We start from the raw sequence: 17,109 nt of genomic DNA, 5'->3' as shown, positions 1-17,109 counted from the left end.
ACAATAAAGAGGAGGAGCCTTATAAGCAAGCATCTTTAGCTTTTGCAGAATTTCAGGAATAAATGCACTTGCCCTTGGGAATCCACGGAACTCAAATGTTATAATGATGGTAGAGACTACTTGCTTTAAAAAGCATAGGAGTATTAAGGGGAGCTATTTTTGAAGGTCATTGTAAATACTGGCAAAGACAATAATCCTGTTCTAGGTTGAATACTCCTTCATATTGTTGGTTTTTTTAATTTTTCTTTTCTTTTAGCATCATCTTCACAAAGCAAAACATTGATAAACTTTGTCAGCATTAAAAAAAAAAAAGACTCTTAATAGTACAGAATACATCATTAAGGAAGTTGATGTTAAATTTATTCACAATATTCTAGTGTTTCACTAATTCTCAACTTTCTAAATAATCTCCCTGGAAACAGATTAAGTTCTAATATGCGTATTAAATATAGAGATATATTATTGTTATTATATTGTACTATGTATTATTATTCTGTAGATAGAAATATAACATTTCTATTTCTCTCTTGTGGTCTGTTAGGACAGTGAATCACTAGCGGTCAGACCTTATTTTTACCTTGCACTTGGGCAGAGCTGCAAGTCTGTTTATGCAGAAAGAAAAGATTTAAGCAGCAAGGAAATTGCATGTCAGATTAACAGCATTCTAGCAGAAATCTGCAGAGAAATAGTGTACAGGTTGTCTACACATACTTGTGTGTGTTGTGTCTCCTTTCTTGAATGCTAACCTCAAAATACTAGCTAAGTTTTAAGAAAGTATAAATAAAATCCACACCTTCTCATATCACTGGATTTATTCCAACCTTTCAACACAGGAATCTGAAGGATGCTATACACTTGAGCACACTAAGATGGAGCCATTCCTTAACATTTGGATTTCTGCAACTAAATCTAAGTCTCAGTGTCTTTTTTTATGCATCAGTTGTATACTGCGTGAGAATAATCCATGTGCTTTTACTCCCTCCCAGCAAGTACAAAGATGATCTTTACATTAATCATTTTACAGTTTCTGTCTCCTTCCTAACTATTTGTATCCGCTTGTTCTGCAAATCGCAGTGAAGCTTTAGAACACTCCTACTACAGACAGAGTTCAATTCCTCTAAAGCCTTGACAGAACATAATAATTTTGGAGTGGAACCTGCTGCTGGATGTATGGGAAATAAAGCACTGAAAACAAAAAATGCTGTTGAGCACACAATGAAATATGTTTTCCATGCATTATAATCAAGTTGCTTTAGGAACGATAGCAGTTTTAATAAGAAATGAATAGTAGGAAAAACAATGAAGTCAGTAAAATTGTTGTAATTATTATGCTAGGATTAGACCTGCAATCCATACATGCAACAAACCAAACACGCAGAAACATTGTTCAGCTGGAGGTTCTGTATGCTTGAGGTTGAATATAAGTAGACCTTCAAAACACCAAAGGCTGAGGCAAGGAAAATAAAAGCCTGTGAAGTCTGTTAACTCCACAGGGAGATATTTCAGTTGGTAATTTCAAACCATGAAAATAAATACTGTACGTACAAGTAAGGAAACCTAGTATGTACTACGTACTATTTTTTTTCCTCATTTTATCATCTAATTAACTTCTTGCTACTAAATCTTGCTACCTGTGATGCAACAGACTCAAATAAACAGTTGTAAGCATCTACCTTCATGTGTTAAAGATAAAATGATGAAAGACACAAAATTCAGACTCAGAAAACCAGATTCCCTTGGCCACAACACGCGTTATAAACCAGGGGGTCAGAACTGCCACCACATGCGGACTGGACATACCGTCAAACAACCCATCAGGCTCTGCTCAAACGGTCTCTGAAAGGCTCTGGGGTCACCACACCAGTCCAGGAGCTCTGTAGCTGCATTATGGAAGTTCGCAGGGTTCTGTAAGTGCTGGCAAAGGAAAATGAAGAAACACAGTAAGTAACATACACAAAGGCTGATATGCTCTTTTCCACACCATGTTAATGCGAAGTTTGGAAGCTAGGAGTGGTATACATTTTGGAAGTGAAACAAAAAATTGTATAGCACAGACTATCCTGCTTTAATTAATTCTCATTACTATCACAGACTTTCTGATTTTCTAATATGAATTTGTTCGTCAGAGATGAACTACAGCTGGAATTCCAGAGGTTATCCATATTTGTACCCCCAGAACATTACCTCTCACATCTGCAAACTGTAATGGATTCTACTTGGACACCAAAACTGTCTGAATCTAAATTCAGTGAAATTTCAGTTCTGCATTCAAAATCCTAATCTTAGTCTCATGCTCAGTTGTTGGGACATGCCAGTGCAGCCATGCCTTCTAATACTGAGTTTCATCTTTGCCTGCCAGCAGACTCAGGAAATACCAGTGACAGAGCCAAACTGACACAATACACTGATCCCTTCTATGAATTTTGCTTTCTGTTTATCATGAAGCGTCACAGTGAGCAATTGGGGACCAACTTTGAGATGACAAAAATAGGAAGAATTGTTCTTGACTGAGGTGTGGCTGGGATGCTGATACAGGTGAAAATGTGGAAGCACTGGAAGTGTGTAGAAATCTCAGAATGGAATCTTACTTCCGAAGAATCTGGCATAATTTTGAGAGAAAATAAAGGTTTTCTTTTAAAATCTGCATGAGAAATGCAATTTTAAGCTGCCACACTCATCTCTGCCTTTGTAATGAACACACTGTATCCCTATTTTTTTTTTGAGACATTTAGTAAACTTACCTGATATCATAACTGACAATATCATCCTTCAAAGTGCTCTACTGTTAAAGTATTCTAGCATTTTAGCAGAGGCAGAGGGAGGGCACAGGAAAGAAGGAATTCAATTTATGTGAATAATATTGCATAAGTCTTTCAAGGAAGCAAAAAGAAAAGAGCATATGTAGGAATTGTGAACATCTTTTTAAATAGTAGGTTTATAATTCTTGAAATAGCTGAGAAAAACATGAAAATGATGATAATTTTAACCAGAAGGTACAAAACCCAAAGGTATCATTTTAAAAATACATCCTTATTTTTGAATCAGTAGCATAATTTGGGAAAACATGCTCACTTCTAAGCATCTGGATTAATGATAATACTCACAATCTCGTTTTTTCCTCTTTTCCCCTGGTGCCTGAGCAGCTGCATACATATTAACTCTACCATAAATAGAAGAAAAAATCACTCTTATGCAAGGTTTTAAGGACTTCTTAGTCTGTGAGCTTTTGAATGACATTACTGGAATCCTTCTTCTAAGAAGGCTCTTGGTCAGAGGCCTTGTTTTAACAAGAGATGACTGACATGCAGGGCATGGATTTTTAAATATCAGCAGAATCTGAAATAGTAGACAGGCACTGTGCATGTGATTTTCTCCTCTGCTCTACAAATACATACAATAGCTCCTACTACCACCTCACCTGAGAGCTTCACCTAGGCTGCACAACAAAGCAACTTTTTCTTGCCAGCTCATTATCTTGTTGTTGGAGGAGTCAAACTATTCTGTTTATACACAAAAGAGAAGAGTCCAAGCAAATAAGTATAAGAAACCATATCTTAAGTCTTTCTATGAAAAAAAACCGCCCCATGAATAAGGCCAGCAGCTTGACTTATGCATCATGTAAGCAGAAGGGAAAAGGTTCATTTTTGAAGGTTTCATTTAGACCTGCCGAGAAGTGACTGCCTGACAGCAAATCCCTCAGTGTATACTACTTCTTCAGTACTCCATCTGCAGGGCAAACAGAAGCTGGTTCAAACCTCTCTACAAAATCATGTGTAAGCTCTGCTACAATCAAACATACTGTTTCCAGGAGGCAAGAAATGCGTGTAAGCTGGTGAACAAATTGCATTTCACTGAACACATGCTGCACTGATAGGGCACATATCACAGAAGAAACTGAGCTATTTCATTATGGGAAAAGAAACAAATCAAAACAAACTAAAAACAACCACCCCTACCACTCAGAAACACCTCATGGAGAAATTCCCAACTCTGTACTTGAAAATGCCTTTAACAATCTGTCCCTCTTTGTGAAATGAATCGAGATCTGCAGGAGAAAAATGCTAAACTTGAGTGAGATACTGTTATTTTCACCACTGTTACTGTTTGCAAGCTACACACGTGAAACAGACATGAAAGATCAATCCCGAATAATTTTGTACAGGTTTAGGCTAACAAGTGAAAACCAGAGAGGGATCTCAGCCAAAAGCCTTATTTTCAGCTCAGTATCTCATAATGTTGATTTCTGCTTAGCATCACAGAAAAGTAGTATCCCTTTTGCAAAGCAGAAGCCCAAAACGCACTAATTTTGCATTTCTATCTGGAAGGAAAGGCCTCAATTATGTCACTGAGCTACTTGTCCTTTAACTTCCCATCATGTGTCCTCACTGCATCAGGACTGAGTGCTGCATGACGATACCCTAGCCCACCTTCTCCATACAGAAGGTATGCTGAAATTATGACTTCTTAAATGCTTCTGCACAACTGAAATTAGTTCAGAAACCAACTGGAAAAGATAAGTAATTCTATCAATTTAACTAAAGACTAAAAAGCAAAAGACCAGTGGTTTTACATTCTGAGGAATATACTTCCATAGCTTCTATGACTGAAAAGCTGATCCCACAGGACGCTCCTATCAGTTATACAAAGTTCCTTCTGTGGCATATTTCTTACAGTTTTCTGATTTCCTAATGTTTTAAATTACATTTTTCCTCAGATTTCTCTTTTTCAGATTACAAAGGGCAAGGTTACTTTTTGAGGGGAAGCATGGAAAGCAAAGAAAAATCCTGCCTGAATCAAAGCACAAAGGCAGGTGAGTTACGTAAGAAACTATAATATCCAAATAATAATCCAAATATCTATCATTTTTTTTTTTATTTATTGACAGCTTAAACACTGCACCTAGGGCAAAAAGCACTAATGTCATTCATGCCCTCACAACAAAAAGGCTGCCTAAGAAGGATATTATTACATCTGCTATATTCACGGAGCAAGAAATTAAAGAGATTTTCTTAGCTCTTGATCCAAGAAGGGAAGTACAAAACAAGGCTTTTGCCAGACCCATCCATCAGCTTTGCTGTGAAGCACTTCCACGCATGGCTCTATCCTCTTCAACTGCAATTACTGGCAGCATCTTGACAGAAGCAAGGTGTGAGCCTGGAGAGTCTAGTTTGAAACTGTGCCTCACGTAAACAAGGAAAAAAAATCACTAATGGATGGTTTAGAAAAAAAGCAACAATGAACCAGATGTTTCTACGACACACCTTGGTATGTCTTCAAAGCTGCTAATCAAGAGTGTAATAATGAAAGATGGGACCTGCATCCACGCTTGCAAGCTACAGTGCTATCAACAAGTAGTGTGTATGAACAGAATCTGAAGTGGAGATGAAAGAAGACAATGAACTCAATTATTTACCAGACTGGCTGCACTATCATCTGCATCTTTAGACAGCTCTAAGTGAAACATGACAATTTCCATTATTGCAAAACCTAATAAAATGCTCAGACTAATCATTTCTGATTCCAAAAGACTAATATTTTCTAATCCTGGACTGAACAGAGATCACGGAGATACCTGATGCATGTGAATGGCTCATTACTGCAGGGATCACCAGGTGGTGCTCTAAAGAGACAGTCTCTTTGAGTCATCCATTTTTGGTCTTGGAAGGAACCTCATGCTCTTTGCAGCACTTTAATTACTAGATTGGCGTGAGGAATGGAGAAAACAGCAAAGGTGCTCGCTGTCCTCTTCACTGTGTTCCACAAGAAAGAACCGTACCAGCGAATCTCCTTTCTAGAACAGAGCTGGTATTTGAGCTGGATTCTGGGGAAGACAGGATTGTCTACCTGCTGCACATGCCCATGTGTGGCTTAAACATTTTATTTAAATAAGGAACAGATCATTGTTGTATATCAACAGAGAATACAAGCAGACAATGCAGGTACAGCAGGACATAAGTTTACTCTTTTTCACACTAAACATCTGAGTGTCTGTTTCATGATTTGCTGTTTTGTGGTCACCAGCAGGAAGAAAATGACATTCACATGGGGACTTATGTGGAGCAGCTGATATGTGGCAATTTTTGGTGCATGCATTACAAAATACAGCCGTTTCTTGAAATTGTTACTCCCTCCCAATTAGAAGGTATCTAAAAACTCCCAATAAGCAATAAAACTCAGCAATGAGCCCCAAACTATGTGCTTCACAGCACAGATGTGTGAAATAGGCACATGTAATAAAGAATGCATCTTTTTCAAATTAGATACTACAGCATAATTGAGTACTTTCAGTCTTCACACCCACACCAAAGTGAGTGCAGCCCACTTCCCGCAACCAAGGACTCCACACAATTTTAGAAACTGAAATCAAACATCCACATTGAAATACAGCAAGAACAACAGCCTTATCCCCTTCTAATATGAAGGACTGCAACCTGGTTATACACTTGTGTATGTTAGGGAGAACAGTCTAAGAAGTAATGGAAGAGTCACAGCCAAAATTAAGACCAATTACACAGGGCTGAAGCTGTCTCATGACAGCAATGGTATGGAAAAAGAATCATTTAAACACGGAATCCATATGTTCCAAGTAGTTGCTATAGAAAACAAATGTAGAATTTACAAACTGCATATTTCTGGTGGAGGATTTTTTTCTCTCCCTTCTTTGGAGTACATCAAACTGAAGACAAAGTCCTAATTTGCCACAACTTAACCTATTCAAAATGAGATGTCATGCAAATAAGTTTTTGAGCAGCAAACTGCTTAACTATGCTAAACAAGTTATTGCATTTATTTACGTGATGTCGCGCCAAATTATGAAGGCTGACTCAAGTTGTCTGTTTATTTTGCCGAGTTACGTCTGCTCTGTGTCTCACTCCTTGATTTAATTGAGCTGCTGAAGATAATATAACTTATCACACAGACACGATGCCATGTTGCTAGATTCTAGGTTAATTAACAGTAGCCTACAGTCACTGCATTTCTCACATGGTTAGCCACTTGGACCCTGTCTACTGTCTAGCTTCACTAATCAACGAGGCTGGGAATTTCACATTAGCGATAGAACACACCAGCAGCAGACAGAGCTTTTGACTGTGCAGAAAAAGAAAACCCAGCTTGCCTGTCGGCAGCTTTTTCTTCCCTCTGAAATTAACCCATTATTACGCGGTGTCTGCTCACGCTGCACTTTTGGCAAAACCTCTGCTTAGCAAATCAGGAAAATCAAAACTGGGTGGCAGCTGCTCTTTGGTGGGGCAGAAGGCTGCGGCTGCTGCTCCTTGAGTAGAGCCAGCCTGGGCCCAGCAGCAAGACCCACACACTGTGTGTGGCATGGTGTTGCGAGCCAGATGGCCTGTGCAGCTGCCCTGACCACAGCAGCACAGGAGGCAGAAGCAGGGCACTGCAGAGCTCACAGGAATGGCACAGCACACAGTGCACCACCTTCTGCCGGTGTTTGACTGAGGTGGACCTGAAAATAAGGATGTGCCTCCTTGACACATAGACTCTCAGGACAGGCTGCCCCAAGACCTTCTTTCCCTAAACTGTGCAGGCTAGCTCTTTGTTCTAAGAATTACTGTTCCACACAGGGCAGAAAGCTTCCCCACCTGCCCACAAGGCTGCCCAAGCTGACCCAAAGGCGGCAGCAGGACGAGGTGGGCTGGGAGGGATCAGCACCCCTGCCTGCAGCCCATCTTCTGGGCTGTCCGCACCACAAAGCCACCCCAAGGTGGAGCTATGTCATCAGTATTGGAGGAGGACAGAGTTCAGCTCACAGCACAAATATTCCTCCTGCCTAATGAAGACCCTCCCCTCTTTTTGAAATAAGAGCACTTTTGATTCTTTTTGCCCAGAGAAATATGTTTTTGCTATTAATATTCCTTGCTGTTCTCCCTAATGCACAATGCATACAAAGAGATATACCAAAAGAAAACGATGAAGCTTTGTGTTTAGATATTTACTCCGTGTTTTTTCCTCAGACTTCAGCCAAATCATTCCTAGTTTGCATAACAGGTTCATCTATAAGTTCTGCAAAATTTGTCTCACACTGCATTACACATCTCGAATTGTGGATCATACAGAAGCCAGCATCTAATCTACCTCCCCTGCATTATGTGCTAGATACTCAGCATGCTGTGAGTTTTGCACAGGGCTCATGACATCTGAAATGCATGTACACAGCTCTGAAGTTCACAGGATGCATTTGCTATTTTTAGCTGCTGGTGTGCAGGTTTTCAAGCTTTCCTCCACAACGTAAGATTTTCACATGACTGTAAAACCTAAGGATTTAAAAGCAAAGCAAAATGTAAACCTTGTCAGGATTCATGTATAAAAAACAGGATGATCAAAACTATGAAAAGAGTAGTTCCTTAGGGACTAAATCAATTGACACCATCTGATCTCTGCTTCCTGTGTACCAATGTAACTTTTGTACCCCTGGTGTGCACCAGCTCTGTTCACTGAGAAATGGCACTTGGTGTCCTGGTGCTTTGGCACATTTGACCAGGCAGTTCACACTACTTTTTGTTTAGCTGAACATTCATCTGGACTTGCTGCACCGAATGGAAGTGGGGAGATGACTATAGGAAAGAAAGGGACAGGGAAAGAGCAAAGAGACAAAGATTACGTGTCCCTCAACTGGAGTAACACGGGAGCAGATTTACTGTGGTCCTGCATGTCTGGCAAAGGGAGCTCAGCCCTGAAAGAAAAAGCAATCGCCTATCTCAAGAATGTAAACAGGATTCCTGGTGCTTTGATACAGAGTAACCCTGGGGAGACAAGGCAGTTTTTCAGGCATTACTCAGCACACAAATATGCTCCTCCTAGACCTAAATTTGATAGCTCATCAGCCCCACACACAAGCAGTACATGGCCTGCAAATCAGCAGCGCTCACTCGCTGGAATACACTGATCCCATCCTCATTCCTCAAAAGCCTCAGTGGGCTTCATGAGTGAGCCTAGCTGTGAGCTCCTCTTCCATCGCAGGCACACACTTCTGATTCCCATCCACAAAAATGTTCTCTCTCCATGCCATACCCTTCACTGGCTGCAGCTGAGCTCAAGGGGTGTCACAGAAACATGGGACATTAACTGGGGATGAGCTTCAGAAGTAGAAAATGCCATAACTCAGAGGCAGCTTCTCTATTTTTTCATAGTCAAGTAATGTGATTATAGAAAGGCCATCTAAGTGAGCTGCTGTACGCAGTATATTAAAAATGAGTCTGCTGTGAAGATTCAAAACCAACGGTCTTTTCCTTTTTTGAGAGGGTAGAGGGGAGTACTGAGATATTTTCTTCCTTTTGGGAGTGTGTTTTTTGTTTATCTGAACACGGTTACATGTAGTTCAACTCTCTACAGTCCCCTTCAATATCAAAGATTGTTTTATTTATAAAAAAATTAAAAGGCTCAAGCTGTGCATTTTGTATTCAGATAATCCCTCCCTCCTCCCCAAAATTTAGTGTTTGTGAGATTGAGAGATCCCTAATGAATAGAATTATCTTGCACTTACATGGTTTATTCCATTGGAGGCTTTATAAATATTTTATTAAGCTCACATTTTGAGAGGCACTAGATACACTGAGAAAGAGATTAAAACCATGTTAGTCCACAGCTTCTTATAAAACCAGAGTGAAAGAGAATCACCTCTGCCCTACTTGCCCACTACAGCCTCTTTTTCAAGGGAAAAAACAGTAAACGCTCAGCAAAGCCCAGCACCTCTTTATCAGATGTTTCAAGTACACAAAAATAATGGGGGAGTTGAGGATGTGAATAATCACTGAAGACACATTAAACAAACAAGAAAAGGAACAGAAAGAAAACATGAGCATAACTGAGCTGCAAAAAGACAAGGTGTTCATTTACTGTGAGCAGTAACAGAACAAAAGTACTAATGCAATTTCTGCAGATGCCTCACTCAGGGAATCACTGAATCACACAATTGCTGGGGTTGGAAGGGACCTCTACAGATCATTGAGTCCAACCCCTTTGCTAAAGCAAGTTGACATGTCATATAAAATGTGTTTACAAACCAGTGTTGGCTTCAGAAAAGATGAATGCCTGCTGACTGAACAGCCTTGGTCTCACGTACTGCGAGATCTGTAAGGAGGACTGCACACACATGCACAGGCTGCAAGACGGAAGTGAGAATACAGCAATCATGATATGTCTGCTGGTTTCACAGAAGCGTCAGAGATGAATGCAGTGTCCTGATCCTCACCACACACAGCAGAGCTTACAACAAGAATTGTTCCCTGGCTGTGATGATCAGAATTACTTTTCCATCCTTACTCTGTATCTTTAATAGCTACTTCATTGCAGTACACTTACAACTTTGTGTTACACAAACGAACATGCAACAAATTAAACATCCATAGACCCTGCTGCTGCTGCTCTACCACAGCCTGCCTAGACCATAAGGAAATCATAGGGATTCAGATCTGACTGATGGACATCGGGCACGCAAGTGGCCAGTCATCTTCCTGTTCACAGGAACAGCAGCACCCAGTCCAGACTTTGTATCCTTCATGCAACCTGCACCTGGCCTGCTGAGAGCCCTGAGAACAGTGTGTTTTGTAACGACTCAGAAGAATCAGAGAGCTCCTTAGTAACTCACAAAGAGTGCCTTTATGAAAAAAAGTCAAGAAACAAAGGAACAAATGTTTGTTCTTTCTCTTAGGCCATGCTCAGTGACATAAGGCTCCACTCTACCTTTAAATCTGCAATTTCAGCTCATTTGAATTATGAAATCCATTTGACTAACCTGTTCACTCACTCTTCTTGGTAACCAAAACAAGCCATTTGCCATTAATATTTCCCTTCATAACACGCTAGTGTAACATGTCTCCATGTGTGGCGACTGCAGTGACGCTGATGCTTCTTTACATTTCTTCATTGTTTCAATAGACAACACAACAGTACAGTTTTCTTCCTTGACGTCCTCATTATTTTCAGCAAGCAGTTTGAGCCCTAAATACTTCTGTATTAATAAGTTATTTTTCTCCAAGAATGTTTTTTTTTCTTTCAAATACCATAGCACTTTTAAAATATTTACTTAAATTATTAATAAATATTATTTATGAGAATAGACTTATTTGTCTTCAAGTTGTTTGCCTGCATTCTTTAAAAAAAAATAAATAAATAAATCAGCATCACAGTGTCCTTAAGTAGAAGACTAAGTGAAGGATGCAGGGAAAATGAAAATTCTACCTAAAAACAAAAAAAAATCTGTGCTATGAACATTTAATAATTTGAGGCACATACCCCACCATTTTGAAAAGTTGGGGTTAGTGGTTTCTTCATGCAGTTTGGTCCATATTAAGATGTTTTAAAGACATCAATGAAGCATGACAACAACCCTTGAGTAGAAAGCTGTTGTCAGTAGTACAGCCTTTAAAAAAGCAATAATGCAAACAAGAATAGAAAATGAATTAAAGGTGAAAGGGAAAAAAAAAGAGAGAAAAAAAACTTCAAAATCACCTGATTTATGCATTGAATCAACTCATTTTAAAATAATAATTAAAAAAATCTTCATTTTCTAAACTTCAGGAGAGCAAATGCACTTATCTTGAATCAAAAGCAACAGTCTTCAGTAGACCCAGTGAAATGGCAGTACCTTTGATGTACTTTGCCTTCCAAATTTTTTTTTTGTGTCATTTAAGTAATTTACTTACTCACTGGTTGTGCTTTTTACGGCACTTTTAATCAACAGACTTAATCTTTATTATTTTAATCTCTTAATCTATACAGAGATAAAATCTCAAGGTGACTATTAAAAATGACTGCTGCATGAACTGATGGCACTGTGGAAGATGTTTAATTCACTTGATCTATTTTCATGGGTCCTACCAGGCAGAATCACCAAAAGCAGTGATTCCTCTTCCAGGTTATTTGAAGAATCCACTATTTTTTATCAATTTCTATATTATATGCATCTGTGGAAATGGAACATATGTCTTGCACAATTCTCTTCAGTAGTTAGATATTAACAGCACAAATTCAGCGTGAGAGGAAAAAATCCATGTTGAAGAGTCAGGTAAGGATGAAATGGTTCCTTCTGCCAAGGTTTGCTATACAAATACCTGATCATGCTTTTCTGGATGTTTCCCTCACCCTGATCTGCCTTGCAAAGAACACTATGGAAATAACGTAATTCCAAGGTATTCCAAAGGCCTCCCTCATTCTCCTAGTCATGAGAGAGACTAGGATGAAACTAATAAGCATATTCTTTTTCTCAGGATGAATCATTCTGAAATTTAGATTCATCGTTACTAGGTAAGAATTTTAGAGTAGTATGGGAATTTTTGCAAAGCCCAGGAGAATTAATGAGCTACAAAAATCCAAGTCCACTAATGCCACATCATCCAACTTCTGCTGCATGTCTGCCAGCTGAGTGAAGGGATCTGATTCCTTCACTAGGAAACTTTTCACTGTAGCAGTTGCTGTCCACTTCATGCATTGCATTCTGTCAATGGGATACAACGTGGGCAACAGCAAAAAGGACAGCTACACCCACACCAGCAAACTCATGAACATTAGTAGTTTGTACATTGGCATTGATCTGAACTACAAAAAGGGTGGAAAAATGACTGAATTTTCATTAGCACACAGGACATGCTCCACTGGTAGGCAACAGGCTCCATCCAAAGCACAATAACAAATTAGGTAGTAAGAGGTAAATGTGAAACAGCATACTTGGACACAGTTTCTAGTTCACAGGCTTTTCTACAGCACCAGCCTGTCAGTTCTCAAAACACCAGCCTGCCCTTCCCTCCCTTCTGCATGGGCTGGCAGAACTGCCCACAGCACATGCTCTGTGACCTGCTGATGCACACCAGTACTGGTTTTTCTTCTATACAGCACAGAAGCAATAAGGAGCTATTAACACAAGGGAAGTTTTCTTTCAGCAGATGACAGTAAAGGTCTGTGCAGCTGAAGGCTCTTGGTGTTAACAGTAACATTACCACTTCAAACACTTCAAACAATTTTTTTAAAAACACTTTCTGCTTTTGCAAAGGCCCTTAAGTGCAAATGCTGTACAAGCTGTACCTGCTAGGGATTTGCCATTGCACCAACACACGTAACTAAGGGAAATGAAGCAGCAAGCACGCACACACAAAGAGCCAGAAATGGTATGACAGATGCTGGAGACATGTTGCCAGCTAGGTCACGTATTCACTGCAGAGTTCGACCCAGCTGCTGACAAAAAGAATTTCCTATGCTCATCTGACACCAAGGTGACACCATAAACTAGCTTACAGATTTCCAGAATTTTCAACTGTTCATCCTTATTCACCAATAGGCAATTTTAAGCATTGGGCTCGATTAGTTAATTGCAAAGGAAAAAATAAAATAAAATTAATCTAAATACAATTCTACTGGACATTTTAATTGTAAGTTTAAAATGTGTATTTTCTCTTTGAAAAAAAGTTAATAATACTAATACCTCAACCCTTGAGGACAGAGCTGCAATAAAAAGAGAAACAGGACTGGGAAGGGGAGAACTGTGCCGGCATCAACTTCAAGCCTACCGTAGATGGTGGGTCATATTCAATCCTCTGAAATCTCTTGTACTCAGCCATCTCACCAGACAAACAAGATATCCAAATGCTGCAAGCTTCAGGACAGTGCTTCCCCCACCAGAAGTGCTTCTAGCACTCCTCTCTTTGCTCATTCCCTTGTGGCTCCGACGTCTGTGCCAGAGCAGTCGCCTACTGGGATGCAGGATCTGACAAGGCAGGAATGCTGATTGACAGGTCTGTAAGTGGACTGGAGGAGCCAGGAAAGCTGCTCTGCTGTCAGTTTTTCCTAAACATACTTAACTCTAGCAGAGGAATATTTCTACAGACTGATCAAAAAAGCAGATGAAGAATATGCAGCTATGGCTCTCAGGGAAGGAAAAAATATTCTAAGATGTTACTGATGGATTGTTCAGTCAACAAGCCAAAAACATTATGTTCCTTGAATATATTCTTCTAAATTTTTTATTTTTATTTTTAAAAAAAAGGTGTTTTTTTTTTTTTTTTTTGTACTATCAGGTTTCCTACTGTATGTTATTTCATGTTTAGCTGCTTAAAAAAATGGTAACATTTTATGGGGATTTCAACCAGAACAATACGCGTTCTAAATAAATGTGCCCTTCATAGGAAGACTCCTAATTCTCAAAATTCATGAAGAATGCAATTTTCATGAAGCTTTATTAAAACCTTTCCAGCTATAATTTCACATCTGCCCATATTATACCATCCAAAATACATTATAAATGACATGTTTAGGACTGCTGAGCATTTACATGAATCTGCATCAATAATTTTGGAAAGCAGGATTAGTTCGAACATCTCAGGGCTTAAACGCTAACAGCTATGTAAAAATAAAGAGAATTCTATTTTCTTCTGAATTGCAAGTGAGCAACCAAACACCAACTTGCAGAATGATAAAATAAATGGGACTGTTTGTTTCCAGTCTGAGAAAGAAAAGATCAATGCAAACACGCGGCAATTGCAACTTTTAGCATCTCTCTCTCTTAACAGCTCAGGAGGCATTATAAAGCATGGCAATTGCAGCAATTCAACAAGCCTTCCTGAGGGAGGGAAGGAGGGAAGAAGGGAGGGGAGAAATGCTAATCTCTTTCTAGAAACCAGCAGTGTGATGTGTGCCTCCAATTACGCCTGGTTCATTGCGTGATCCAGCATCATCTTAGGATATATTGCTCAATGTGCTCTGATGTAACGTGACACATGTGGCAGAATCAGCCTTCTCTGTTCTCAACACAAACACTTTGGACACCAGAGAACTTGCCCATACTTCCCACTAACCCATTACTAGAACTTCAGCACAGCTCGAGTACCTGCCTTGATAGCTGCCCGTAGTGCAGCAGGGAGCTCTCACACGCCTATTCTGAAAAGGGTGGCTTCCTTTCTACTTACACAGAGATTTTCCTTATCTTTCTCTTTTCAAGAATTTCCCAAGAGATGTGTAGAAAACTTCCAAACTGACTGCCAGCAAGCAGGAACAACAAATCTATAAGTCTCTAGATGTAAAACATCCTGAACCTCTGAAAGTTGATCCCATCAGGGTGAGGATGGACATGAGTGGGACTGCAGCCTAGTGATTTTGCCTGGCATTTGCTCATGGTACAAAAAGAAAATAAAAAAAAACTGCCTAGATAAACCTGCTATGCAGTTGCGAAGAAGTAGGTAAGAAAACGAGTCAGTTCTGGAGCTTTCCTTAGCCTTGGGCTCCATGAAGTCTTGAGGTTCAGCCCCGCACTGCTGCCCTGCAATGGCAGCTGCAGTGGATCTCCAAAGCTAGCAGTGCTGGCCAGGAAACAGGCTTTCAGTGCAGGGCAGCTCAGGGGCCCTTAGGCCTCTGCTGAGCACAAAGCCTTCCACAGTTTTGTTTGTGTGGACAAAAAATTCCGGATAAGAAGCCCACCCTCCGAAGATCAGTCTCCTTCAGCATATCCTTAAGAGTCCACAGTGTTATGACAAACTAATTGCATGTGTTAGGAGAAGGCTGTTACTTTGGCTTTTTCCACAGAACATTAAAAAAAGTGTTTGATTTTAAAGCACATACACTTACAAATAGTGAGGGAATCAGCTACAAAGAGACCACACAAGCTGTTCCAGCCTTCCACAGAAGTCTGGTTTTTAAGTGTAAACACACAGCCACCTCTTCAGTTTGCCCTTTCATCTCTTCTGAAACAGTTCTTAACACACACGCTCTTCATTTCCTAACTAGCTGATCATATACAAGTTTTGGTTTTGTAGCTGGAAAACGCTAAAAAAAGATAAAAGTAAAACACAACCTTGATCCTGAAACAGAAGTCAGCAAGGACACTGTGGGCGTCTCACGAGCCAGAGCTGGAAGCCAGCAGCTTGTGCTGCAACCTGATCTGCCTGCCCAGGCGCTGGGAGAGCCATTTATAGGTGTCTCGACTGGGCAAGCTGTGTGGAGCTGACCACGTGCGCCTGGCTTCCAGCAGGGCGATCGGATGGGTGGGTGCTGGGTGCCAAGGGAGGGCGGCTTCTGCCCCTTGTGCAGCCGCTCCTGCACTAACTGGCCTGCAAGCACATGTCTGTTCAGGAGAGCAGCACTGCTTTTTTGTTCACAGGCTGGGAAGAAAGGGTGAAAGACTGGGGAAAAAACAGGCAGATTTGTGTCTGATCTTGCCGCTAATCCCCAAAAATTGGTGAGAGTACATTGACATGATCATGTAAGGTACTGCATGTAACAGTGAGTAGCTTGGTTCTCCATGGGTGATCTGGCAATGCCTTGCCATGGTATTAAGCTAATTGTGCCAGCTAATGACCTGTCTCAAAGAACAAGGTAAAACATCTCAGAGCAGGAAACTTATGGCTGTGTGACAGAAGAGTCTCCTCTGAAAAGCCAGTCTGAGTCAGTTTCTCTCTCTCCCATCCCAAGATTTTGGAACTATGAAAAAAAAGTCTCTATGTTAAATTCAAGGACAAACCAAACAGCAGTCATTCCTCTCAGACTAAACCTCAAGTATTGCAACTTTCACAAAAAAGATTACGCTCTATATTTTTGGTGGTAAGTCACTGGCTTGTTTAACTACTTTTTGTCATGAGTTGAAAATAAGAACGCTCATATTCACTGATTCAGGGTTTTATAGGAAATGGAGACCTTAAAGTTGCAACCACTCCCAGGCAGGAAACTCCTTGCTAGGCATCTCCTTGCTGTCTGGCAGAACAGAGCAACTATGCAACCATGCCCTGTCCAACAGAAGTTTCTAAGCTTTCTTCCAGACAGGATCAAATCAAATCAAGAATGTTCCACCAACAGTGGAAAGTCTGACCTTATTCCCTTCCTCTCTGCCTTCATCTGCCTGTGTAAACCAGCATGGTATAAATGAAGTTAGAAGCTTAGACTGACTAAGCATCCATTACATAGTAAAAAATACCTCTTTAATAATACTGTAAAAAGAAAAAGTAATTTGAGATTCTTCCATTGTATTAAAATAACAGAAATTCTCTATGTACAAAAACTGGGAGCTCTAGAAGTCGGAACTGAGTAGCATTCTCCATTTGTCTCCACTTGATCTGAAGGCTTGTTCATGCAGCTGGAAGGTTAAACAGTACTGTAAGTCACTTCATTCTT

General features: G+C 40.1%; 1 protein-coding gene across 7 annotated transcripts in view; it reads right to left on the bottom strand.

Annotated features, from left to right (window-relative positions):
- Positions 1-17,109, bottom strand: part of ZMIZ1 (zinc finger MIZ-type containing 1) — a 321,213-nt gene that overhangs the window by 130,325 nt on the left and 173,779 nt on the right. For all 7 annotated transcript variants that reach the window (XM_042818839.1, XM_042818844.1, XM_042818843.1 and 4 more), the window contains one exon: positions 1,801-1,914. In XM_042818839.1, the coding sequence (XP_042674773.1) occupies positions 1,801-1,914 (114 nt within the window). The remainder of the gene's footprint in view (positions 1-1,800; positions 1,915-17,109) is intronic.

This window comes from Centrocercus urophasianus, unplaced genomic scaffold (assembly GCF_019232065.1).
Source record: "Centrocercus urophasianus isolate 14NV4802_14NV808 unplaced genomic scaffold, USGS_Curo_1.0 seq_17, whole genome shotgun sequence".
Lineage (NCBI taxonomy): Eukaryota > Metazoa > Chordata > Aves > Galliformes > Phasianidae > Centrocercus > Centrocercus urophasianus.
Note: the sequence above shows the minus strand (reverse complement) of the source record. Positions and strands in the feature narration are given on the sequence as shown.